The sequence below is a fragment of the Anas acuta genome, chromosome Z (genome assembly GCF_963932015.1).
Source record: "Anas acuta chromosome Z, bAnaAcu1.1, whole genome shotgun sequence".
NCBI lineage: Eukaryota > Metazoa > Chordata > Aves > Anseriformes > Anatidae > Anas > Anas acuta.
The window spans coordinates 73,195,961-73,222,205 of NC_089017.1; the positions used below are offsets into that span (position 1 = coordinate 73,195,961).

General features: G+C 40.8%; 2 protein-coding genes and 2 non-coding genes across 4 annotated transcripts in view; 3 read left to right on the top strand and 1 right to left on the bottom strand.

Annotated features, from left to right (window-relative positions):
- Positions 1 to 1,004: 1,004 nt before the first annotated feature.
- The window catches only part of LOC137848075 (uncharacterized), a 75,000-nt gene continuing 49,759 nt past the window's right edge, over positions 1,005 to 26,245 (bottom strand). The window contains exon 2 of the mRNA XM_068666964.1: positions 1,005 to 1,413. The gene's annotated coding sequence lies outside the window, so the exon portion shown is untranslated. The remainder of the gene's footprint in view (positions 1,414 to 26,245) is intronic.
- COX7C (cytochrome c oxidase subunit 7C) lies at positions 4,631 to 6,956 on the top strand. The gene is made up of 3 exons (XM_068667271.1): positions 4,631 to 4,804; positions 5,681 to 5,826; positions 6,862 to 6,956. The coding sequence occupies exons 1-2, from the start codon at positions 4,730 to 4,732 to the stop codon at positions 5,795 to 5,797; spliced, it is 192 nt and encodes a 63-aa protein (XP_068523372.1). The 5' UTR covers positions 4,631 to 4,729; the 3' UTR covers positions 5,798 to 5,826; positions 6,862 to 6,956.
- LOC137848711 (small nucleolar RNA Z39) lies at positions 5,171 to 5,234 on the top strand. The gene has a single exon (XR_011091487.1). It is a non-coding gene; the product is annotated as a small nucleolar RNA Z39 (small nucleolar RNA).
- On the top strand, positions 6,148 to 6,209 carry LOC137848710 (small nucleolar RNA Z39). Its single transcript, XR_011091485.1, has one exon. It is a non-coding gene; the product is annotated as a small nucleolar RNA Z39 (small nucleolar RNA).

A 26,245-nucleotide genomic window follows, 5' to 3' on the forward strand; every position in this document is an offset into this window, starting at 1 on the left:
GGAGGGCAGAGCGCTCCCTCCCACCCATACGAACACCTCCTATGGCAGTCTACCACTAGCTAGTCTGCGATGGTCTCCACCAGGCACGGTGTGCTCTCCAGGAAGTCAGTACACACCCAGACTGACTGCCCATCCAAAAATGCGGCAGTTCAGGTCATTGGGTGCAGGGAGTGCCTGAGCCCTTTGCTGCCATCAGCGGGAGGCAGAGAGACTGTTCTCCACCTGCTCTGCTCCACCAAGACGCACACCAGTTACATCAAGTAGCTGATTTTTATGCTCCTAGGCTAATACATATTCATTACTACTTCTAAAAAAACAGGGTTATTATAATTAGTTTCCGGAATCCAAACCCTCCCACTGGAGCATGCATATCAGTCTCCGGTGGTCCCTCTGGGGGTCTCTCGTGCTGAAGGCTCATAGTCTTCCTCCCTCTTGTCCTTCTCCTTGGCTGTATGGCAGAGACTTGTGCAATGTCCCCTGCAAGCTTTGTCTTTTAGTTGTTCTTCAGCTCTCCCTGTCTCCTTAATCTCCTGGCTAGATATCAGAGACTTGCATAGTGTCATGCAATAGTCATAATAGTTAGCAGTTATTCTGAAACCCCCCCAGATACCAGAGACTTCAAGGAAAAGCCTACAAATACATTTACCTTCAAGTTCTCTATTGACACGAAATGCTAAAACATTCCTTTGCAAAATACAAGAATTATATACATTAACCACTCTGTTTTTCTTAGACTTGTGGTTATTCAAGGGTATGTAAGACAAGGTCACATTCATCATACAGTGCAGCCCTGGTATTGTTCCATACTGACACGAATCAGATGATCATATCTCACACCGTTAAAGACAACAAAAAATCTTTTTTTTTCTAACCCAACGCTTTGTTGGGTTAGAAACTGGCTGGATAGTCAGGGCCAAAGAGTTGTGGTGAATGGAGTCAAATCCAGTTGGAGGCCGGTCACTAGTGGCGTTCCCCAGGGCTCAGTGCTGGGGCCTGTCCTCTTTAATATCTTTATTGATGATCTGGATGAGGGCATCGAGTGCACCCTCAGTAAGTTGGCAGATGACACCAAGTTAGGTGCGTGTGTTGATCTGCTCGAGGGTAGGAAAGCTCTGCAGGAGGATCTGGATAGGCTGCACCGATGGGCTGAGGTCAACTGCATGAAGTTCAACAAGGCCAAGTGCCGGGTCCTGCACCTGGGGCGCAATAACCCCAAGCAGAGCTATAGGCTGGGAGATGAGTGGTTGGAGAGCTGCCAGGCAGAGAAGGACCTGGGAGTGATGGTTGACAGTCGGCTGAATATGAGCCAGCAGTGTGCTCAGGTGGCCAAGAAGGCCAACAGCATCCTGGCTTGTATCAGAAACAGTGTGGCCAGCCCGGCTAGGGAGGTGATTGTCCCCCTGTACTTGGCACCTCGAGTACTGTGTTCAGTTTTGGGCCCCTCGCTACAAGAAGGACATCGAGGTTCTTGAGCGAGTCGAGAAAAGGGCGACGAAGCTGCTGAGGGGCCTGGAGAACAAGTCCTACGAGGAGCGGCTGAGGGAGCTGGGCTTGTTCAGCCTGGAGAAGAGGAGGCTCAGGGGCGACCTTATTGCTCTCTACAGGTACCTTTAAGGAGGCTGTAGCGAGGTGGGGGTTGGTCTGTTCTCCCACTTGCCTGGTGACAGGACGAGGGGGAATGGGCTTAAGTTGCGCCAGGGGAGTTTTAGGTTGGATATTAGGAAGAACTTCTTTACCGAAAGGGTTGTTAGGCACTGGAACAGGCTGCCCAGGGAAGTGGTGGAGTCACCATCCCTGGAGGTCTTTAAAAGACGTTTAGATGTAGAGCTCAGTGATATGGACTTGTTAGTGGAGGACTTGTTAGTGTTAGGTCAGAGGTTGGACTCGATGATGTTGAGGTCTCTTCCAACCTAGAAATTCCATGATTCTGTGATTCTGTTAAATTCTGTGATTCTGTAGTATCTTTCGTTTCTTTGCCAAAAAGGCAAATGAGTCTATTTTTCTAAACTCTACCTGCATGATTTTCTCAAACCCTGGACTGGACAGCATTACTGTATCCTGTTAATAGGCTGAGGTACTTCATTTCCTAGTTCACATTTTGAAGACAAACAGATGGGAGCCATCATATTAATTTCTTCGCCAGGAGTAAAACAGCTACTCCTGAAAATTCACCTCTGTTTATGTCTAGATAGAAAAGATCTGCAAACCATCAGGTATAGGAGTAAACTACCATTTCTAATAAAAGCCTGCAACAAACAACACAGAATCCACTACATGAAGAGAGGGAAAAAAAAAAAAAAAGGAATAAAAATTCAGAAATTATATCTTTGTAGGTGGCATGGTGACCACAGAAGGTAAGCAGACTACCATGTAAGAAGCAGAGCATCATTGCAGTATTAACTTCAATTAGGAAAGGCTTGAGAATAGGTAGAAAGAGGCCTGGCTGGGCTAAACAGCAAGAGAAGCTAGCAGAAACAGGAAAGCATTTTTGGAAAGTGAAGAAAAAGAATTGTAAACTCTGACACGTAAAATTAAAAACATAACTAGAGAGAGGAAAACATCTGAAACACAACTAGCTAAACGCCAACTAAATCTGCTGACTGGAAAATGGTGTGCTAGAGATCTGTATTGCCTGTTAACGATCGAGGAATAAAGAAGCACTCACAAAAGGCAAGTTGACTGAAAACAAGCTTACGTGTATCCTTTGTACTATTACTCACTGCTGAAAAAAAAAAAAAAAAAAAAGAAAAATGTTTAGGTTGTATGTTGTGGTTCAATCTGGCAGGCAGCTAAGTACCACCCAGCCGTTTGCATCCCCCTCCCCCCTCACTGTGAGGTGGGGGAGAAAACCTAAAATACAGGGTAAAAACTTATGTGTTGAGATAAAGACAATTTAATAGGACAGAAAATGAAGGGTAAATAATAGTAATGATCAAATAATAAACAAAGCAAGTGAAGCACAGTGCAATTGCTCATCACATACTAATTGTTGCCTAGCCATATCCTGAGCAGAAAGTGCACATGTGCGTGCACACACACGTGCAGATTTATTGCTGAGCATGACGCCTTATGGTATGTGGCATCCTTTTGGCCAGTTTGGGTCTCCTGTCCTGGTTGGGTGTCCCCCAGATCCTTGTGTGCCCAGATCCTTGCATGCCCACGACCTCCTGGTTCATGGGGCAGTGTGAGAAGCTGAAAGTCTTTGGCTCTGTGTAAGCACTGCTCTGCAACAACTAAAATGTCAGTGTGTTGTCAACATTGTTTTAATCCTAAATCCCAAACACTCCTCCATACCAGCTACTAGGAGGAAAATTACCTCTATCCCAGCTGAAATGCACTACACTCTGCTTTTGTGAAAGATGCAGCACAGGACCTGCATTAAAAGCCTATGGTAGATCTGTGGACAAAATAAGCACTAACAGATAACCAAGACCAAATTACATGCTCATACAACCCCTACGAGAAATCTGTGAAAACCAGATGAATGACTAATGATTAGGTTAAGCTCCCCATAAAAAACTTACTCGAGCGGCAACTACAATACACATTTATTCCAAAAGTTTCCAAGAACTACATGATTGTAAGACTGTAAGCCATACAGTACATTTTAGTAGATGTATAACAATTCTAGAGCAAGCAGGTGTCTGAATAAATAAGATCATGGCCACAGTAGAGGGAGGAGGTGACTAATGATATCATTTCCATAATGAGAAGTGCTGCATTAGAGATCTCTTGAAGCTCTATGACAACACCAATAAGGGTATAGATGAGGATGACTAGACTCAAAATTCTATTTTCCAAATAGATTTCCACAAAGTCCCTATACAGTCAACAGAACAACAAAGCAAAAAAAAAGTTTTTTTTTTTTTTAAAAAAAAAAAAAAAAAAAAAAAACAGTTGGTGATATTCCCTATTTTTGCAAAACATTCAGTTATAACTACACAGCTAAATTATATTACAGATAATTCAGGAACTACATTCCAAGAAAGTCAAAGATACATCTTGGCACACTTTATTCAAGAAAGTCTTTATGTGTCTTTTCTGCGTCTTCTGCCTGAATAGATTTTGCCTCTCAGTACAACCTGTAATAACAGCTCCTTGCTGTTCCTTAATTACGCTATTTTCCAGAACAGATTTTCTAAATAAAAACTAACATAATTACGTGTCACTGCTCAAATTTGCAGTCCAATTAACCCACCTATACAAATGTGTCAACAAGGAAAAAAAAAAAAAAAAAAAAGAAATCCTGGTTTTAATACTTCCTTAGATACTATGTAATTATGCAGAAAAGCTTTGAAAAAAAATATATATATATTATAAAATATTATATATATTATATTATATATATATATATATATAAAACAAGAATGGTGTGGGGGGCGGTGTGCCGCGCTGCCCGCCTCACAGCCCGCCTCACAGCCCGCCTCCATTTCCCGCCCCCCACCTGGGGCGGCCGCCGCTCCCCTTCCCCTACGGGGCGCGGCACCGCAGCCACAAAATGGCGGCCGGCCTCCATCAGCGCCGAAACGGCCCGGGGCCGCCTCGCGGCCAATCGCGCCCCGCCGTTCCGGCCACGTGACCGCCGGCCGGACTACAACTCCCATCGCGCCCCGCGCGGCTCCGGCTTCCTTCCCCTCCTCCCCGCGCTGCCGCCATTTCCCAGAGGGCGCCGGGCCGCGCTGCGGGAAGGTCGCGCAGGGGAGAGGCGGCCGCGCTCCGTGTCGCTACCATGCTGGCTGCCGGCGTCCGCAGGTTCGCCACCTCCGCCCTCCGCAGGAGCCACTACGAGGATGGGCCCGGGAAGGTACCGTGAGGGGAGCGGAGGAGGCCCCGGCCCCCTGCGGCGCGGCGCCAAGGTCGCGGGGCAGGCCGCGGCCCGGCGGCGGGAGGGTGGCGAGGGCTGGGGCTGGAGGCGAGCATGGGGGTGACCCCAGGAGCCGTAAGGAGGCCCCCTGTGCCTCGGGCGTGCTCAAGGTGAGCTCGTCCCTCAGCCATCCCCGCCAAGGTTTTGGCACTAAATCGGGTTTTAAGGTTCCGGGGTGCCCTTGTGAGTGCTCTGCTGCCGCTTCTGCAGCTGGTATCCAAGGGGATTTGGAGCCTTGAGGTGTTGCTGTTATGGCTGCAGCAAGCAGGGTGGTGCAGATGGCTTCGGTGTCCTTCTGGTTCTGTGGTGCAGATGATGAGCTTTTGCGGTATGAGGAGAAACAGTGATACTGTAAACGCTTTCTGATGTACCTTTGTGCTTAGCACACTCTCTTAAAATCTACACCTAAAGCTTAATTTCATGTACTTCACATAATAAAAACATTCTTTGTCAGGAAAATAATGAAGCAATGGCAAGAGTTGCCTGGAGGCTGTGGGGTCTGTGTCCTCAGGGGCATTGAGACATTTACAGTTGACTGGATGAGCTCCTGACCAACCTGGTTTCCTTATTCCCTAATGTGAATTGTGGGTGGGAGGGGTATTGGACAAAATGACCTCCAGAGGTCACTTCCAAACTACTGCAAGGGCAGGGTCAATTGGCCTGAAAGGAAGGGAAAATGTTCTGAGAGTGAATATTTGCAGTCAGTTGTGATCTGACTGTTAGCACTCTGGGCCTCTCGCTACTGTCAAGCAAATGAGGAAGTAATTTAAATGCACTGTATTGATTGCAAACTAACATTCATTTTTCCTTTTCTAGAACCTTCCATTCTCTGTGGACAACAAATGGCGATTACTTGCAGTAATGTGTGCATTCTTTGGAAGCGGATTTGCTGCCCCTTTCTTTATAGTCAGACACCAGCTTCTTAAGAAATGAAGGGGACAGACTGTAATCATGCTAGCTGGGTAACTATCTTGTTTGTTATTCTAGTGGAGTGGTTGAAACAGCTTGAGAGAGTGTAGCCTCACTTATAAGCAGTATAACTTTTAACACCTCCCAGACCAGTCACTTGCAGTTTGCAGTTCCTTCTAAATTCAAATGATGAGTAGGCTTGAGTTTGCCGTGCTGAGCTGCGGAACTCACTGATTTGTGAACTTTGACTGCCCCAAAGCCACACCTCTCTAAGTGCAGCTTCTTGATAGTCTTAAACTGGCAGTGGAGCGGTACTAAATTGGATGATAACTAAAAAACAAACCTATACCTTACACAATGTGTATGGATATCTGGCATACGTGATGTGAACAAAACAGTATGAGAATCTGTGATACTGTAAACGCTTTCTGATATGCCAGTTAAAACTCAGAAAACAAAATCCCTCCATTTCCAGCTTGATGTCAAAGCAATCACATCAGCATTAAACATCCATATTTACTTTTAATGTAAACTGCATTTAACATAAGGTCATTAAGAGCAGATGCTGTTAACTGATGCTTATTGATGATCTTTTTGAAGACAAAACAAGCCTCAGACATTGTTCCAGCCTCTGGAAGCATGTTATTTCCATTCGGAAATCCACTTCTGTTTATCTTAAACTGATTCCAATTTGGAAATACCTGATTATGTTAATTCTGTAATCTGAAAAACAGTAGTTTTGAAGAGCTGGGATGACCTATGTAGCTTTTGGAATGAAATACAGTGATTGCTGGAATGTCAGAGTTGGCACAAATTGTAAAGTCACCTGTATAGTGCTTTTGCCAACCCGATGGCTTTGTTACCTTAAACTTAAATAAAGAGAGGACCTGTGCAGTATTTGAGCATTTAGGAATGTATGTAACATTCATATAAGTAAAGGCCTTTACTACAGAAGTTTGTGTTGGATGAATTAAGGCATGTCAAAACTAATATACGTCATCAAAATTAAATTTCTCCTATAGCTTTTTCTAGATGCAGAGGTAATACAGAGTCCTTAAACTTGTTAATTCTTCTACATTTTCTTGCAGAGTTGAAGTCTTCTATATGGCAACTTTAAATGGAAAAAAGGATATCTGCAATTGTGTACAATGCTGAAGGTGTCTAAATAAATGTTAAATCTTAAGGTCCTGGGCTGTGTATTTTGTGAAGTTCTTGAAGTGCTTTTTACAACTGGTTTATACTGGGAAGCCTTTCAAATTGTGCTCCATTGACATTAAGTTAAACACTACTAGTCTAGGAAAATGGAAACATCCAGGTTTAAAATCGAAGTTGGGCTTAAAATAGCCAGCTGAATGCTTAAGTAGTTTTACTAAGCTATGTGGTCATCTCTGGTAGTCTTTGGACTAGTCAGAGAATAACTATTTAGGATAGATTATATTTTATAAGCCTGACAATAGGGATATACTGTCACCATAATCCATGCTGCACTTTTTTTTCAGGATTTTGGGCTGACTAGTTGAGAACATTTTATTTGACTTTGCTTTTACTAAGTCATTCCGAAGAGCTTGTGTTACTGTAGCTCCTTGCTGTGCTGCATTACTGTGGCTGTGAGCCCTCCAGATCTCATTAGCCTTCAGACTAAGATGATGCTGTAGCCTTGAAAACAAGTACAGCAACAGTAACTATGACATTGAATCTTTGTTACCAACATTTTCTAGTCAATATCAAAGTCTTGGGCAAGATAGTACTTCAAATTAGTAGCTATTTGGAAAGAATTGATAGCTTCACAGTAGAAGCTGTAGTCTCTGCATGCAAGGTTATGCCTAATATTGGGCCTGTGTAGTGGACATCAAAGAATTGAAGAATGCTGCCAGGATCTCTCTTCCAGGTGGAGCATATCTTCAACAGTCCTGTTGACAGCATGGGTAGAAAGTTGCTTTCATCTCCACTGTCCTTATGACTGCCTCATTGGCTAAATAGGGTGTCTGAAAAGCACTAATGTAACCCAGTAATTGTTACTGTTATCTACTATAATCATAGGATATCCTGAGTTGGAAAAGACCCATAAGGATCATCAAGTCCAACTCCTGATAATTATTATTTATAATAATGTTAAGTGGTAACTATTCCAACTTGCTTTCATTAAGTGATGTTTTCTGGTTTATTTTTTCCCCTCAAACAAGTCCATTTGTTCTAGCAGTGTATTCAATATAGCTTGCGACATGTCAGCCATTCAACTGAATGGTTGATCTTTAATAGAAAAGGCTATTTAATAGAAAAAAATAATAGAAAAGTCTAAAGTAAAAGTCTCAGAGGAAAGATCCCAAGCAGCTATAAAGGATTTGGTAAGAATGCTGTATGGTCACAGCTGAGGTGTAGTGAGGTGTAATGGTATGTGGTATAACATTTCTTGCTGAGTATGCCCTTGCATCTCAAAAGAGCAACCAGTGTGCTTATTTGCATCGGTAACAGACTGATGTGACACTTGAAGGATCTTGAAAAGTTGACCATGTCTTGGTCGAAAGTAAGGACTTCATAGGAGAACTTAGGTGCTACGAAAATAACCTTTTTATGCAAAAATCAAAATGGAGCTCATAAATGACAAAGTTGTCTCATATTGATGATGAGGAAGTTGAATGTACTTGCAGCTGGGTTGTTTCCAGGATGAACCTTTCAGTCTTGTTTGTGCAAGGCAGGTTCTAATAGAAGCCTTTTTTGTCTTAATTTTCCTCTGAACTCCCAAGTCCTTGATGCATTTGAAGGGATCCAGTGTCTTCTGTGAAAGTTTATTTTGTGGGCTGGGCAAACTCGTGCCTTTAATCTGCTTAAAAGATCTCCCTTCACCTCCTCAATCGAAGCACCACAGAATGGCTGAGGCTGGAAGGGACCTCTGGAGATGATCTGGTCTAACCCCCTCTTGTAATCTTGTACTGGGGAGCCCAGACCTGGACACACTACTCCAGGTGAGCCCTTGCCATGGCTGAGTAGAGGGGGAGGATCTACCTCCCTTGACATGCTGGCAACACCCTTCTTCATGCACCCCAGAATACCTTTGGCCTTCTTGGCCACAAGGACACTTTGCTGGCTCCTGGTCAGCCTGCTGTCCTCCAGGGCTCCCAGATCCCTCTCTGCAGAGCTGCTGCCCAGCGCGTCAGCCCCCAGCCTGTAGTGGAGCTTGGGGTTATTCTCCCCTAGGTGCAGGCAGGATGCTGCGCTTGCCGTTGTTCAACTTCATGAGGTTCCTCTTGGCCCAACTCTCCACCCTGTCCAGGTCCCTCTGAATGGCAGCACAGCCCCCTGGGGTATCAGCCACTCCTCATAGCTGTGTGTTATCAGCAAATCTGCTGAGGGTGCACTCGGTTCTGTTGTCCAGGTAGGTGATCAATAAGGTGAGCAGGACTGGACCCAGTGATGTCTGGGGGACACTGCTAGCTACAGGGCTCCATCTAGACCCTGCAGCACTGGCCACAACCATCTGAGCTCTGCCATCCAGACAGTTCTCAATACACCTCATCATCTGCTCACCTAGGCCATGCTTCCTGAGCTTGCCTACGATGATGTTATGGGAGACAGTGTCAGAAGCCCTGCTGCAGTCAAGGTAGACAACATTCACTGCTCTCCCCTCATCCACCCAGCCAGTCATCCCAACACAGAAGGCTACCAGATTGGTTAAGCATGATTTCCACTCAGTGAATCCATGCTGACTACTGACCACCTTCTTACCCTCTGCGTGCTTGGAGATGACCTCCAGGATGAGTGATTCCATCACCTTTCCAGGGATGGAGGTGAGGCTGACTGGCCTGTAGCTTCCTTGTTCCTTTTTCTTGCCCTTTTTAAAGGCTGGGGTGACGCTGACTTTCTTCCACTCCTCAAGCACCTCACCTGTTCTCTGTGACCTTTCAGAGATGATGGAGAGTGGCCTAACAATAGCATTGGCCAGCTCCCCCTGCACGCATAGCTGCATCCTGGTGGAGCCCATGGATCCGTGGGTGTCAGGATTGCCTAAATGATATCTAGCCTGGTCCTCCTCAGCAAGGTGAAGCCCTCCTTTCTCCAGACTTCCTCTCTTGTCTATAGGGTCTGAGGTTCCGGAGGGCTGGTCTTAGTGATGAAAACTGAAGCAAAGAAGACGTTCAGCACTCTGCCTTCTCTGTATCTTTCATCACCAGGGCTGCTGAATGGATTTAGCAGAGAGCACTTGTCTTCCTTTTTCTCCTAATGTATTTGAGGAAGCCCTTGTTGTCCTTGTAATCCTGCCCCCTTGCAATGGGCCTCGCCCTTCCTTGTTGCATCCCCACATATTCTGGCAGTATCCCTATATTCATCCCAAGTGGCCTGTCCCTTTTTCCACGTGCTGTATACTTCCTTCTGAGTTTTGCCAGGAGCTCCTTGCTCATCCATGCAGGTCTCATGCCACTCTTCCATGCCCTCTTACTTATAGGGATGCACTGACCTTGAGCTGGGAGGAAATAATTCTTGAATACAGACCAGCTGTCTTGGACCCCCCCTTCCTTATAGGGCCCCAACCCATGGGATTCTTCCATGTAGGCCGCTGAAGAAGCCTAAGTTTGCTCTCCTGAAGTCCACTGTTATGATCTTAATTTTTGTCCTGCTTCCTCCTTGCGAGATCCTGAACTCCACCATCTCATGGTCACTGTGGCCAAGGCTGCCCCCAGCATTCACATCTCCAACCAGTCCTTTGTTTTTAGTGCAAGGTTCAAGAGCACACCTCTCCTTGTTGGCTGCTCCACCACCTGTGTCAAAAAGGTGTCTGCAGGAACCTCCTGGACTGTTTGTACCTAGCTTCATGGTCCTCCCTGCAGACCTGGGGGTGGTTTAAATCCCCCATGAGAACCAGGGCCTGTGACTGAGAAGTTACTTCCAGCTCTCTGTAGAAGCTGGAAGCTCCATATACCTCCTCCTCCAGATCAGGTGGCCTGTAGCAAATACCAACAGCAGTGTCAGCCACGGTAGCCTGCCCTTTAATCCTTACCCATAAACTCTCAACTCACTCTTCATCCACCGCTAGGCAGAGCTTCAGATGGCCTCTCAAATAAAGAGCATCTCCAGCAGCTCACCTTCCTGGCCTGTCTTTTCACAAAACCACGCAGCCCTCCATGACAGCATTCCAGTCACGTGAGCTATCCCACCATGTTTCCTTAATTGCAATGAGATTGTAGCCTTGTAACCTCACACAGATCTCCAATTCGTCCTGTTTATTCCCCATGCTATGTGCATTGCTATGCAAGCATTTCAGGGAGGCGAGCAAGCCTACAGGTTTTCCAGGAGGTGTGCAAGAGGATTCTCCGTAGTCATGTCCTGCACTCCTCAAGCTGCATGCACACACTGGAGACATCCTGACTTGAGCCATTTTTTGCTCTCTACACTGTCCATGTTAACTTTCCCCGTCCTTCATCTTTTCCAGTTTAAAGCCCTCCTACCATGTTGGCGATCCTGTTAGCAAAGACATGTGTGCCCTTCTTAGTGAGGTGGATTCCTTCTCTCCCCATCAGTTCTTGATCTTCAGACAGGGTTGTCTGGTCATAGAAACCCAAACCCCGTTGACAGCAACAACAGTACAGTCAGTCATTAGCTAGGAATATCCAGCTCCTCTTCCTCCTGTCCTTCCCCCTCACTGGAAATATTGAGGAAAAAATGACCTGGGCTCCCAGACCCTTGATCACTATGTCCAGAGCTCTAAAGTCCTGATTGATGGTTTTTAATTTACCCTATACTTTTTCTATTTAAATATATATTTAATCTGTGGGGATTATTTTAATTATAACTTTAGATAATATTTTTAGAGTCTTCTGTAATGTATTCTAAAGCTGTAATCTTTTTTTTTTCATAGTGGTGTTACATTGATGGATCACAGTCATTTATGAACAAAAAGGTCTAGGAGGTGCTAGTTAATGAATTTTCAAACTAGGACCCTTTTTCCAACCCTGTTACCAACTTGCAAAAATTACCAATATGAAGCACAGTAGCCATAACCTTACATATCCTTACATAGCCATTTTTATATATAATTAATGTAAGGCACATACTGGGGGAATGATCTGGGCTTCCACTGTGTTGATGGTTGTTGTCCACTTTCACATATTTTAACTACTCCGGGTGTGCTGGTAAGAATGATACAAAAACTAAGCCACATCATCCCTGCTTTGAATAAGCTGACTAAATCACTTGATAAACTATTGCTTAATAAACCCATGTTCATATTGTCCTGTTATAAATTGATCTTTCATTTAAGCGGAAAGTTTAGTAAAACTGTAGTCTCTTTAATCTGCTCAGTTAATTTTCTCAAGCTTTCTTGATTGTTAACTATACTTGCTGATTTTGATCCGTGCAGTTCTCCAGTTTTTAATTTGTATTTTTAATAGAAATCTGCTCATTGTAAGTTTCAAAATGAGCCACCATATTCTCCATTCATTGTAAACTCCATTTATTTTTACATGCCTTCAAAGCCATAATTAGTCCCTTTAGATTTGATCTATTTCTCTATATGACTTGCTCAGGCAGTTTGCAGTAATTTCCAAGTCCCATCAATTATCAAGTCTGTAAGTTCTCTCTCTGACTTGGCAATTGATTCTCTTAGGTTTTCAGACCTTTTGCTTCTGTAATAGAAACATTAACAGATCTGTTTTGATCCAAATATTTATACCAACTGAAGCATTCTGCCTTTTACCACAACACATTTTTTACTACCAGATTATGTATAGTCTCATCACTGTTCAGTAAAGCAAAGTATAAAACACTTCATTTGGTTGCTTGGCTGGAAAACACTGGTTGTCATACAGAGATACAACGCTCCTATGGCTCCTATCATTAATATCAGACATCTGATTCTAATTTCACAGAGACAAAATTCCAGATTGTATTTGTTTTTTGTTTTCTTTTTTCCTTTTTTTTTTTTTGTTTGTTTTCTGCTGTTATATGATTATCTTTGTTTATATTCTAGCTTAATTTTAGGAGCATGTTCAGTCCATAGAACACGTTCCCCCTTGAACCATGTATTTATTTATTTATTTAACTGCTACTCTTAAAGTGATTCTGGCTTAAATCTTATCGACCCATTCTATGAAAATCAGGTTGGTCTTTGAAATATATGTACCACTAACCCCTCCGTTGCATCTTTCCACTATCTCCTTCCATTCCTAGCTTCATGGGGTGAAAAGCCCCTCCATCACAACAAAATGCTAGGGCAGACCAAATGATAGCCAACGGAAAAGCTCTCTGTGCTGGGATCAGGAAGCAATGCTGTGAATAATAATAACAATAGTCCAAAAATAGTGTTCCATCATGCTCAGTTATATAATAGCTTGAGTATACACCTAATGAAATACTTACTTTTAAAAAATTGACTTGTTAGAATATAAAACAACTGAAAGAAATGAGGTGGGAAAATAAGAGAGGCTTGATGTTGCAGGTAAAAAGTAGTATGTAAATAGTGCTTTTCTGTCATTAAAACTGTACAAATGAAACTAGACAGTGGTTAAAGGACATGTGTGTGAATGATAACATTTTTAGCTTGCTAGATGAGAAAAATATCCTTTACAGTCTCTGATTTTTTTTTTCCAATTTTCTTGTCATAGTTTTCCATTTCACAAAGTCTATTTTGGCTCAAACTCAAGAGTTTCACTTTTGTTTCCAGCAATGTTCACACTTCAGCATTTTAATGATGTTAGTTACCAGTAGTCTTAAAAACTGCTTGAACTTAAATGCAAGAAGATACAATTTAGATGTCTTCATGTTTTAATACTTGGAGTCTTTCCAGTTTGAAGATCTTTCTGGCATACTCTGGAACATTACTTTTTCTCATTCCCATAAACATAGCTGAATGTTCATAAAGTCTTTATAACAAGTGCTCTGAAGCTGCCAAATCAAGCATTTAGATGGGGAGAGGAAGAGTGTTTCAGAGGTTAGAAATGTTCAGAGGTAACAAATAGTGAAAACGGCAATAGGACAGTGAAGTAACCTTCCACATATATTTGTCTGATGAGTTTATATTATATATCTCAGAGGTGTATAGAGGTAGCCGGTTCTTAATATGATAGCAGATGAAATTCAGTTTTGAACACTGGACGGTGATAATGGAGCAATTTAAAGTTCTTGTGGCAGTGATGTATTGTGAATGAGTCATGATTACTCAAGCATGAAAACATCTGTTGTGTACAGTGGTAATCAAAAAGGCAAGGACGGTGTAAAGCTCTTACAAAGAAAGGGATGATAAACATAATTGCAGGTATCCCAGCGATATTGTATGTGTAAGTGGCATGCCATTTCTTGAACATCATGTGGAATGTTCTTATTCTACCCAGATATTGTCTGAGGGGAAAAAAAATAAAAATCTAACAGTTTCAGACATGGAAAGGTTCCAGGATGAAGGAGGATAAAACTATTTGAGCTTTTTAGTTTAGCAAAGGATGTGAGGAAAATGATGTCTTCTCTAACTCATCCACATCTGAAAAATATTACTATTTCCAATAAGAAGAATTCACAGCTCCAAGGCGTGATTTCCATGGAGGGTAAGGGACAAAAAGATTTTGTTTGTTTATTTGGGGGGCAGAGCAGATGGAACATCAACTTACAGCTACATCAGTAAGCAATATAGTTACCTACGGTAAGGGAATTTAGTATCAAATGGGAGGGAGGGAGGAATGAAGCACTTGTATTCAGTTATATAAAATGGAGTAAATATTTTTATATGGTGAAAAAAAAAAAATCAAATTTATTGGTTTTCCAGTTCAAATCTTCCTGGATTTCCTATTCAGCAATTAACCTCACAACATATCTTTTTCAGATCCAATTTTCAGAGAAGAATGAGCATTAGATAAAGAACAGTTTAGATTAGATAAAGAGCAGAAATTCCAAGTTGTGTTCATCTGTGCCTGAAAGCACCTGGTGTTAGCTTACATTGGAGATAGGATACTGGATTTGATGACCTACACTCTTGAACCATTGTGCACAACCCCTACATAGTAGATCTGCATATAAGTACAAGAGGAATCTAGGCTAAGACTACTTCTTGCTTTAAAATTTAGAATTAAAACTTTTAAGATATTGACAGCCATTTGAAGTGATACATTACCCTATATAATAATTGGAGCATGAATTACAAAACATAGTGATCTTTTAACTACCAATTAGATAGTTTAAAAAAAAAAATCTTTTCTAATGTAAGTTGCTATTCCTTTCTTTTCTTTTTATTTTTCCTTTTTTATTATTTTTTTTATTTTTTTCCTCCTTTGGTCACAGATGTTTAGTTAGGTTATGGAGGTTAATGTAGGAAACTGAAACAATTTTAAGGTACATAAACAAATTGGGCTTGAGGAAGAAAATATGGAAGTAGAGATGTGGTCGTCATGACAACCAAATTAGCAGCCGTTCTTGTTGAACATAAGCAGTGGATGAGCGCTTGGACAGTATTGTACTGGCCAACACATGAAAATTATCTTTGTTCTTCAAAGACAAAGGTCATGTATACAATGTATTTCATTGCCTTGGCTGGCTTCCAGAGTCTCAATGTAGTGGTATCATTGGATATTATTAAAAAAAAAAAATAGCTTCAACTTGAAAGAAAAGGAGAGAAAGGGAGAAAGAGAAAGAGAGAGAGAAAGCAAGAAAGCAAGAAAGCAAGAAAGAAAGAAAGAAAGAGAAAGGAAGAAAGAGAAAGGAAGGAAGGAAGGAGGGAGGGAGGGAGGGAAGGAGGGAGGGAGGAAAAGAGGGAAGGGAGGAAGGGAGGAAGGAAGGAAGCCACTAATTTTGTTGCTATCATCTAAAGACAATGATTTATTTTTTTTTTCCAATTTCATGAAAAACAAAATACAGTTATAGAAGGGTCAAATAATTCACCAACTAAGTCATAGTAGAGCTGGGATATAATGCAGCCTGTCCAGTGCTATGGAGATATTCCTGCCTGCTTCCACCTCATCGGGTCATGTTAAATAGCCATAAGTACTATGTGTGATCATGATTTTCATGTGTCGAAATATTTAGAGTGGGGCAAAACAGCTTAATTCTCTACACTGAAATTGCAGTGGATATTAAAGGAACATGATAACACAATTTATTTTTATAGACATCGTAATTACGCCTCCAATTACCACTAAAAGACATAGGTAGAAAAATGTGAACACTGCAGGTTTAGTGGGCATATGGTTTTGGAAACACAGACTTCAGGGTAGCATTTACTAGTTTACAGCAGATCTGGAATGTATTTCTGAAGTGACAGTGAGCGTAGGATTCTCTGTGCAGATGGGAATGCATGCAATTAATCATTGTTCCAATTAAATAAAACATAAAGGTAGAATTGCCCCTCCTCTGTGGTATCTGTAGGTTTTATCAGAGCCAGCTGTGCTAATGGCCTGTTCCTGCAAACTGTGAATGTCAGCCTATGACCAATTTCCTAACCCACGACTGTTTGCTCTGATTATAGCAAGAAGATAAATGTTAGTCGCTCTCTAGGATGATATGCTCAGTAAGTTTGACTTGCATTTAAATGAGTTTAAAATAATAGTATTTGCTGGAATTAATGTGATCCACTGCTCCATTTTCTCTTTCAACATCCCATGAATAATATTAAGGGTTTTTTTTTTTTTTTTTTTTTTTCCTGTGGTTGTGCCACCTTTTTCATTAGCTATGTAGAGCATGCAGCTCTTTGAAAAATGTCGGTGTATAAATAGCGTTACTGAGAACCTAATTAAACCTCTAAGAGCCAGCAACAAAATGTGGAAATGTACCTTGTCGATGGAAAAAAAAAAAAAAAAAAAAAAGGTGGTGGAAGATGGGGAGAGTGTAGGGAGAGTGGGGAAAAGATTGTGATTTGAGGTTTTGTTTCTTTTTTCCACAATTTTGACTGCAATCAGAACTGCTCAAGGGTTCTTTAGACTAAGCTTAGCTGAAAAAGTGCTCCATAATTCTGGACTAAATATACTTTTGTAACTACAAAAGGAAAGATTTCATCCTTTGGGAAGGAAAAGCCAGTAGCCGCTAGCCTGCTGCATAATTCAGCAGTGATATTTGCCTAAATTGGGCTTTGCAGCTAACCAAAACTATTACATCTTGCCTGAAGCAGTGGCAGGATAGAAGAAGAAAATAAGCAAACATATATATACAGTTCATTAATATGAATGAGCAATTCTTTTTGCATGTGTTCACGAGCCATCCAGATAATTGAAAGTGAAAGCTAAAGATCCGTCTCGCTAAAGAAGATCCATCTCTTTAAGTCCTTGTCTGTCGGAGCTATTTTCTGACAGCCTGAAGCACTTCTGCTTCAGATTTCGGGGCAGATAATTGGAAACTTTTCGCGGAGACATGCTCGTCCCCACGCTCCAGCACTGTGTGGGCAGTGCACCTGCTCCCTTGCACCATGGCCATCCTTTTTTTTTTTTTTTCCCTGTTTGTTTTTCCAGACGAGGTGCTGTCCTCTGAATCCAATATTGCAGAAAACTGTTTCCAGCCAGCCAGCAGCAGTTATGCTGTTAACTCACAATTATCCCAGCCTGCCGTCAGGAGCTCTAAATGCCTCTCCAGAGCCCGGCTGGCAGTGTTTCAGTGCGAGCTTTCCAAAGCAGGGGGGTGCCAGAGGTTGTTTTTTTTTTTTGAGAGAGGATGGGGTAAAAAGGATGGTGATCCCTGCATAATCTCTTCCTTTTCTTACTCTGAAGTGGCAGCACAAAGGGAGAGGTGTTTTGCAAAAGCATTTAGATACAACATCGTTTAGCTTGTCATCACTGTCACTCCCACTCTAAGCACTTCTGCCCAGCATGTAATACAAAAGGGCACTTTAGAGATTGTCTGTAGGGTAATTAACAAACTGAAGGTGCAACTTCAGAATTACTTCAACTTTACTTAATTCCTGTTTTGACACTGCTTTCAATTTAGAGCAGCCCTTTATCAGTTTAATTTAAATTTACCTATAAAATGAATTCACACAAACCGATTTGCTAGCTACTCTTAGTTCTAAGTATGTCAGAAAAAAAAAAAATGAAAGAAAGAAAAAGAAACTAGTAAAACTTTAACTAGTTTGTTTGTTGTTGTTTTTGTTTGTTTGGTTGTTGTTTGAGAATTTCATTCAAATTAATTTTCCAGATATTTGCAGTGGAGGCAACTGTAAGAATGGGAAGTGCAAAACCCAGAAGTCCAAGCAAAACAGCAGTACAGTATCGCACACAAGGACGGGGCTCAGATCCTCCCATTTGTCTGCAATGATCTGGGTGCCTCACTTGTAGTATCGAGGTAGGAGCCATGCCTAAGGGAGGGGACATGTCCAGCTGCTTTTAGTGGTTCAGTTTTCATTTCATTATGAAAAGCCCATAACTTGATAATCAGCCTAATATTATCTGCAAGAAGACTTGATATTTGGTGCTTGCTCTCCTTGCCCTCCTCCCTCCCCAGTTTAAGTACAGTTTAAGTACATTGTATACAATTAATATTTTATATTTATTAGAACACAAACTCAGGTCTGTTCTCTCCTAGCAAAATGCTCAACCCAACCTTCCTGTGAAGCAGATGCTAAACAATCCTTGAAAAGTCGCATTGCTCCAGCAGGTGGTACTGAGACAACAATTTCATCAGTAAACTTTAGCAAAGCACGCTGTCAGTAAGCTTCAGGAGATCACTAAAAACTAAACCTGGGTCTCCCACATTCTGTATAAAAGCTCCCCTGGATGGGAGGTGGCTCCATAGAGGTGTTTTCTCCAGGATCCCCCTTGAGAAGCCACGTGAAAACCCTCTAAATCAGGTCATGCAGGAGAGAAAACAACCAGAGATTCTGCTTTTGAAAATGGCATTTCTGTCAGATACAAATTCTTGAAGGTTTCATGAAATTATAGGAGAAGAAAAATACAATATGTCAGCAGCTGAAAACATTCCTTTCACAAACCTACCCTGCAATTTTCAGTTAAGATTACTAAATAAAACCTTTGTTCTCCCTTAGAAGTCAGTGACCTTTGAAAAGATATTGACCAAACAGAAATACAAGACAACTCAAGGTAAGTTTACAGAGCGAAAGAAAAGGAGTTGAAACCATCTCAGTAAGGATGAGAAAGTTGAAGGCACTGACAGATGAGGGATGCTAAGGTAAGGCTAGAAAGGCCCACATTGGCAACAGAAATAAAAATGCTAGAAGGGTCTTTGTCCACATACTAGATGGAAATAAAAAAAAGAAAGGAGAGGGAAGAAAAGAAAAGGAAAGGAGAGGGAAGGAGATGAAAGGAGAGGAAAGGGAAGGAAAAGGAAGAAAAAGAAAGGCAAGGCAATTAAGGAACGGAAAATTTGTGCTTATTTTTTTCCCAGGTAATTCTCCTCACTCCCTCATTCTTTAGCACAGGCAGGTGAATCTCCACTGTGCTTTCCCTACTGTGTAGATGCTACGATATTAACCATTACTGATTTAGGCTATCTACAGTCACAGGAGGAGTGCAAAAACAAAGCAGCAGAGTGGATCTCCTTATTCTGGCTTGTATTTTCTAAATCATTGGTTATCCAAGGTATACAGTTCTGAATCCTCAATCTCAAGTAATTCTGACAGGTGCTTTTTTTATTATTATTATTTTTTCAGAAAAAGTCTGCCAATCTGCTTTGGGAACACCAAATCTATTTGCAGAGCATGCAAAGATTTATTCCCAAAATTAGAAGTTATGAAACTGATGGATATTTATCAAAAATAAATGGCCTGTGTATTTAAAAAACTATTTTGCTGCTTACCTTAAGCCCAAACTTTTTCTTTCACACAAATCTGTGTCATCTCACTAGCCATTTTGATAGTGCTTGAACACTGAAGTTTCTCCATTTCTAGCAATACTTATGAAGCACCAATGCTCTTCCCATTTGGTGCTGGTGATTGGCTCCAATTCAACAGATGACACTTAAATTTTTTCCAGTCTTCTAGTAGAACTCAAAAGTCAAAAGCAATTTAGAAGGCAATATGCCATCTGGCCTTGTAACATCTCTCCTACTCAGTCAGGATATCAAAATTCACTGCTCCCTTCCCGTCCATCATAATCTTCTGCAGGTTCTTTTGTCTCATCGTGCTTCATTTTATCTTAGAAAGATAGTAAATTCAGCAAGCATAGAAGCAAAGTCTGGCATCACAGGGGCAGTACAGAGCTGCAGTTCACATCTGCAGGGAGAAAATGAGAAAAACAAAACTCAGCTTGAGCTGACATTGGCCACCCTGGTATCAGATGGACAGAAAAGGCTTTTTCAAGTGTATCAACAGCAAGAGGCCAAAGAAAAAAATTGGACTGAAACTTGTAGTTGATGGTCATGTAACAAGTAAGAATAAGAAAAAGGCAGAGGGAAAAGAGGACCATGTCTGAGGGAGCAGTGACTTTCCTTTTGCAGTCACTGAAATTGTAAGGGAACGGCAGTATCAGCTCAATGTTCCCAAGTCCATGGGGCCTGACGGGATTCACCCCCAAGTGCTGAAGGAATTAGTAAACGTTATTGCTGGATCCCTCTTAACAAATAGATAAAAGTCATGGGAGACATGGGAGGTCCCTGCCTATTGGAAGCTAGCCAGCATTGTACCCATGCACATGAAGGGCACATGAGCAGACCCAGGAATCGACAGTCCCTGAAGAGGTTACAAAGATTGTTCACTACAAAGGGTTGTAGTGAACAGGCCTACATTGGGCTGGCAGCCAGTCACTAGCAGTGCTCCCCAGGGCCCAGTTCTACTCAACATTTTTATCAACGACTTGGGTGCAGGCATGCAGAGCATCCTTAGTGGCTGTGCTGATGGTACCCAACGCAGAGATGCTGTTGACTCTCTAGTGGGCAGAGAGGCCTTGCAGAGGGATCTACATACATTGGAGCACCGGCTGTTTGGCAACAGCACGAAGTTCAACAAAGGAAAATGCCAGGCACAGGCACAGACTGGAGGATAGATGGCTGCAGAGCAGCCCTGGAGAAAGGGGCTTGGGTGTGCTGTTTCTTACCAATTGTTTTCAGACCTTGGAAAAGATAAGTGCGTTTCTTGAAATGTGTGCTGTACTGTGTCTGGTATAGAGTTAACTTCCCAGGAAGTGTCTGAACATCCCCTGCTGATGTGAAGTAGAAAATATTTTTTTTTTTTTTTTTTGCTTTGCTTGACTGTGCAAGACCTTTGCTTTTTGTCATTAAACAGCCTTTATCTTGACCCATGAGGATTTTTTGTTGTATTTACTCTCCCTGTCTTGCTGAGGAGGGGGAGTGAGGGAGTGTCTGGGTGGGCACATGGTGATCAGCCAAGATCAACCCAACACATACGTATATTAAAAAAAAAATGCAGAATTCCTACAAAAAGTGCAGTTGGTTTGGGTTTGCCAGTGGAGCTATAAAATAGCAATTAGATATATTCTTAAGGCTAGTTAATTAATAAATTATTTTGAATTTCTGATGGACTGAAAAGCATTTGTACAAGAAGAAAGAAAAGCAGAATTATGTCAATGTGTTATGCCACAATTTTATTTAACACTATTTGATGCATCTTTCCCTAGTAATTGATTTTCTTCCTATTTTTGTATGTGTCTCTTATTGTAAGAACAGTAATTTACAGAACTGTCTGAAGTGCACAGAGTTGCTCTCTGTTACAGACAAACAGTATTTGTTATGTAGGAATAGATGTGCTCAGATTAAAGAAATTAAAATTATTTGTATAATTTTCCAATTAACATTTTTATCTATACTGTAACGGTTACCCATAAAACCTCACTTTCCTATAAAGTCATTCTCTGCCCAGAATGATTACTTAAATAGCACTGCAACATCCAAATAAATGTTGTCTAATTCTTACTTCATTTCTTTGTTCAGTTAAAGTGGTCTTGTATAAAAGTCTAAAGGACTGCAATCATCTTCATGCCTCAGTTTATCAGCAGGCAGTGTTTTTACATTGTTGTGTTGCTATAATAAAAATTATATGGTTTTGACAAAAAATAAATAAATAAATAAATAAATAAAAATTCTGGACAGTTACCAAAGAAAAGGAAAAGATTTCCAAGGGAACAATTCAGCAGATATTACTCACCCATTCAAAGAGAATTCAAAAGACCAGAATACTCCTTCATTTAGTGAGGCTCAGAATTAGAGGCCTTTTCATGTAGGTTTGCACAATTGCTTGATTCCTCTGTAACACCTACAAAATAATTTGTTAAATGTCCGAGTTTTCCCTAATATACTAGTTGTGTCTAAAACATCACTTGTCATTAAGAAATGACCTTTCCATGAAGAACAAAATTGCTGCTTATGTCTTTTTAAACGCTGATAAACTTACGTCAGACCAAAAAGAATATCACAGTTTATTGTGCAAAATAAAAAAGTATATATGCAACATCAGGTAACTTCACAACCTCTGGTGAATAAACAATTGAAGTCGTAATCATTTCTGCATTCCTGAAAATGTCAACCAAATCAAACATCTGTCATGCCAGATAAGGAAAGGTGACTTACTTAATATACTTAGCACTCTGCTCAGCCTTGAAAAGGTCACTCAGATTTTAACAAGCAGTGCTTACTTTACTGGCTTCTAGCAAATGACCACGTAGTGACAATAAAGTGATGGCCACATTTGGTTCCCCTTCAAATGACATATTTGATTATGATAACACATATTAGCACAATCTGTTTCGTGTTTTTTTGGATATGCTCTAACCTTTTCAATTACAATGGACTTTATAAAATAAAAACATTTTTACCAAAGCAATGTTCATAACCCCCAGTCCCATCCCACCAAAATGTGCATAGCAATCTAGTACAGTTGACTTGAAAGCTGCCAATTTACAAAACAGACATACAAAGGGAGCATTTATTTTTTTTGCTATCTTCTGTAGCAATAAACAAAACCTGTACACAGCTCAATTGTGGCTTCAAGCCACCACCTACAAGCAGGTATTGCTCATTTGCCAAGAGTACAAACACTAACCATCCTTTTGATCATATTTTGGCTTCCTGCACCAGGCTCCTTGATCCAGTCCTGAATCCTGTCAGAAATGACTCATGGCAAGTGTTGCTTGTTATCCTCACTGACCTACACCAAAAGGCTGTTAGGAGAGCCCAGGAATGTCTCCCTTTGCACAGAGCTATTTAGCTGAAAAAACATCTTTTGAAACCATTCTCAGTAACCTTCATTATTCTCCTGTTGGTCTGTACCCAAAATAATTGCTGATTTCAGTGAGACAGAGACATTTAGGGGTGAACACAGACACAGTATGGAAAAGAGGATCATGCTTGCTTTACCAGATGGTGCTAAGGCATGGGCTACAGCCCCTGGATCATTCAGTCAATTTTTTATTTGATGGCTATTGCAACCTAATGCAAGAATGTAGTGCATCGGGTCTACTTGACCGTTAAAAAAAAAAAAAAAAGTGTTAATACTCTTGGTAGTCATTAGTTGATGCTCTTCCTCCTTAAAACATGGAAACTCATCCTGAAAGATACTACACTACAATAGTATAGGAGATCCAAATAATCAATGTATTTCACAGCCTGGTTGGCAGGTTAGAGTTAGCACAGATGCACAAATTAGTTGATCATGTCTCTGGACAGCTGGTGGGAGCTGGCCCAGCTCTGTTTTCTCTCTTCTTCTCCCAAGTATCTGACTCCTGAGCCAATTCTGGGAACTGGCTCCAGAAATTCATTTATAATCTATGGGGGTAATTTGGGAGGATAAAACAATATTCTGAGAAGGTCTGTGCTTTGTGTAAAGGTGAATTTGAGTGCTTTAGATGTCTAAATTATGGAAGCACTTTTACAAATCTCATGAGCTGTTCTTCCTCTCCATTCATTTTGGGCATACAAGAAAGTCACTCCCCCACTGAGCCTGATACTACTTATAGAATGATTTTACATCCCAAAAGGATTACAAAACACTTCATTAACTCTTGGTTTATTTAACACCTGTCAGTAATGGAAATGCAGATTACAACACATTGTGCCAAGGCTGATCACTGCTCCCTTGAGGTAGGACAAGCAGGTCTGTGTATTCAGTCCATTCTTGAAGGACTCCCTTGGAGAAAGGAGGTTGAATTTCGTCTGGTACTTAGCTAATTGAATAGGCAGGGTTTGCACGGGATTGCTTACAGCTTCTCTCATTGCCTACTCCTCCTGTTTTAGAGTTTGAGCTGTGCTGACCCTTTCTACTCCTAGTGCGTGATAGGTACTGACATGCAAGCAAAAGTCAAGCTTGAGGTAGAACATGGCATCACTGTGAGGTGCTGGCCTACCTTATCTAGAAAAGTCCGTTCACATGATTTGCTCTTGTATGCATATTTGCATGCAGAGCTATCCTACAGTATTTTGCAAAACACGGTTACAGAGATAAATAGCAGCAGAACTGAAAGAATTACACATCAGGAAGAAACAATGCATACAGACTACACTCCACTTTCCTGACAGCTGAATAATTGACCAAACGGAATCTAAAATTATTTCAATGGGAAGAGTAAAGAAAAATATCTTCAGAATAGATCAAATTACATCTACAGTCTTCCTTCAAAATCCATAAAATTATAATGTGCATGTACAAAACAGCACCACCCATGGAGCATGGATGGTGGTCCTTGTGCACGGGGGAAAATGTAGCTGATGGGGAAGGGCGTGGGTGGCTGAGGCAGATCTCACAACTTGAACTAAGAAAAGTGGTTAAACTACAAATGTAGGAAAAAAATGTGAAACTCAGTGCATGTGAGATTTCAGTTAACAAGAAGACACAAAACTTTTATGAGAAAACTTTAGAATTGGAAGAGCTACAGATAAGAGAGGTGACATACAAGGACAGTGTAGCCAGCAACTTATGTCTCATGACAAACATAGTCACTCAGAAACACTCCATTTCAGTACTGCCAGACAACTTCTGCTGAACAGAAATAGTCAGTATTTCTCAATTCCATACCAATTAGGACCCTAAGCAAACAGAAGGATTTTTTTTTTTTTTTCTTTTGGCAGAGTGTGTAATTCCATCACAGAAGACATTGCTACAAGGGAATAGAAAGTGTGGAAGAGATAGCAAAACGTTTAGACAAACAGGTCGGGCTCATCAATACAAAATAAACAACATGGGCCAAATTCAATGTAAACTGTTGACCATAAACCAGAAAGGCATGGTATCCCAGAAAGAACCTCTATATGATTCTGTAATTAGGACCGCTACATAATTCTGTAATTGCCGTACTTCTTATGTTCTTGCATGTCTGCTGCTGGCTGACCTCAGAGAGAGGACACTGAATTAAGATGATCCTGGGTCTGAGACAGTAGGGACATTCTTATGCAAAAAGATTTTTGAATATTAAATCTTAAACAACCAGTCCTTTTAGGTGCGCCTTTAAAAATCTAATTGTGTTTCAGACCTGGCAAGTGCATGATTAATCTTGATCAGGAAGATATATTTCTCTTTGTTTTATATTTTTAATCATAATTAAGGCCATTTTTCTACTTTGGGCCATATTGCTATTTCATTTACTTAAACTGTAATGATTAAATCTAATTTGCTACTCTGTGAAATCTTAATCCTACTGAAGACTAATGGGTATAATACACAGTTCAGTTAAGAAACAGATTCACCACGTAACCTCCATTAAGTAATTCCATTTATTTCAATGAAACTAGTTGGCACATGAAAGAAAGAATCTCTGGTGGTCTTTAGTCTCCAGAAAGTCATAAAAATTTTAATACAAGCACTGAAGAGATGTTTTGACCTCTTCCTGAACATATGATTTCTCACAGTCAGAAGTCATGAGAAAAAATTCAAAACAAATCCAACTCATAAAATCTGTATTCTCGATTTAAAAAGGAAAAGAAGAAGCAGCCACCTACATAATGTGCTCGATTTTATTTTACACGTACAGCATTATCCTTTCAAATGTATGAAATGTCAGCTTGAAAATACAGGGAAAAGTGTTTCTCTATCCACGATGAGCACTACTTCTTGGGAAAAAAACAAAAACAAAAAAAAAAAAAAAAAAAAAGAAAGAAAAGCTTATTACTAATAAAGCATTCTCACTTTAATCACATTTCCTTCATTACCTCCATATTTTAGGTGATATAAAAGGAGGAACAATTATTGCCTTGTTCGCTTTGATTTATTTGGCTCAGTGCCTCCTTACCTAGGTAATGTAAAATAAACTGTGCTACATGGGTCATTTATGATGTGATTTAATAAGATGCTTTATTTCTAGCCCTCAGGGAAACATATTAGTTTGCAAGCACCTGGAAAAAAAATTTCTTTCGTTGATTTTCTATTTTCATTCAGTAGACATCAGCCTACAAAGTAATTTAAAGCTACAATACACAGGTTGTCATAATGGCAATCTACTAAAACAAGACTTCAAAACCCACTGAGAGAAATGGTGACTAGATGTCAAAATTAAGAAGGTCATTACTACAAGCTTGACCAGTTCCTAAATTCCTTTGAGTATTTCTGTGTAAATTAAGACTTGTTCTTTTTCATTGCCTGAAATTGTTCACATTTTTCCTTAATAGGATATGCTATTT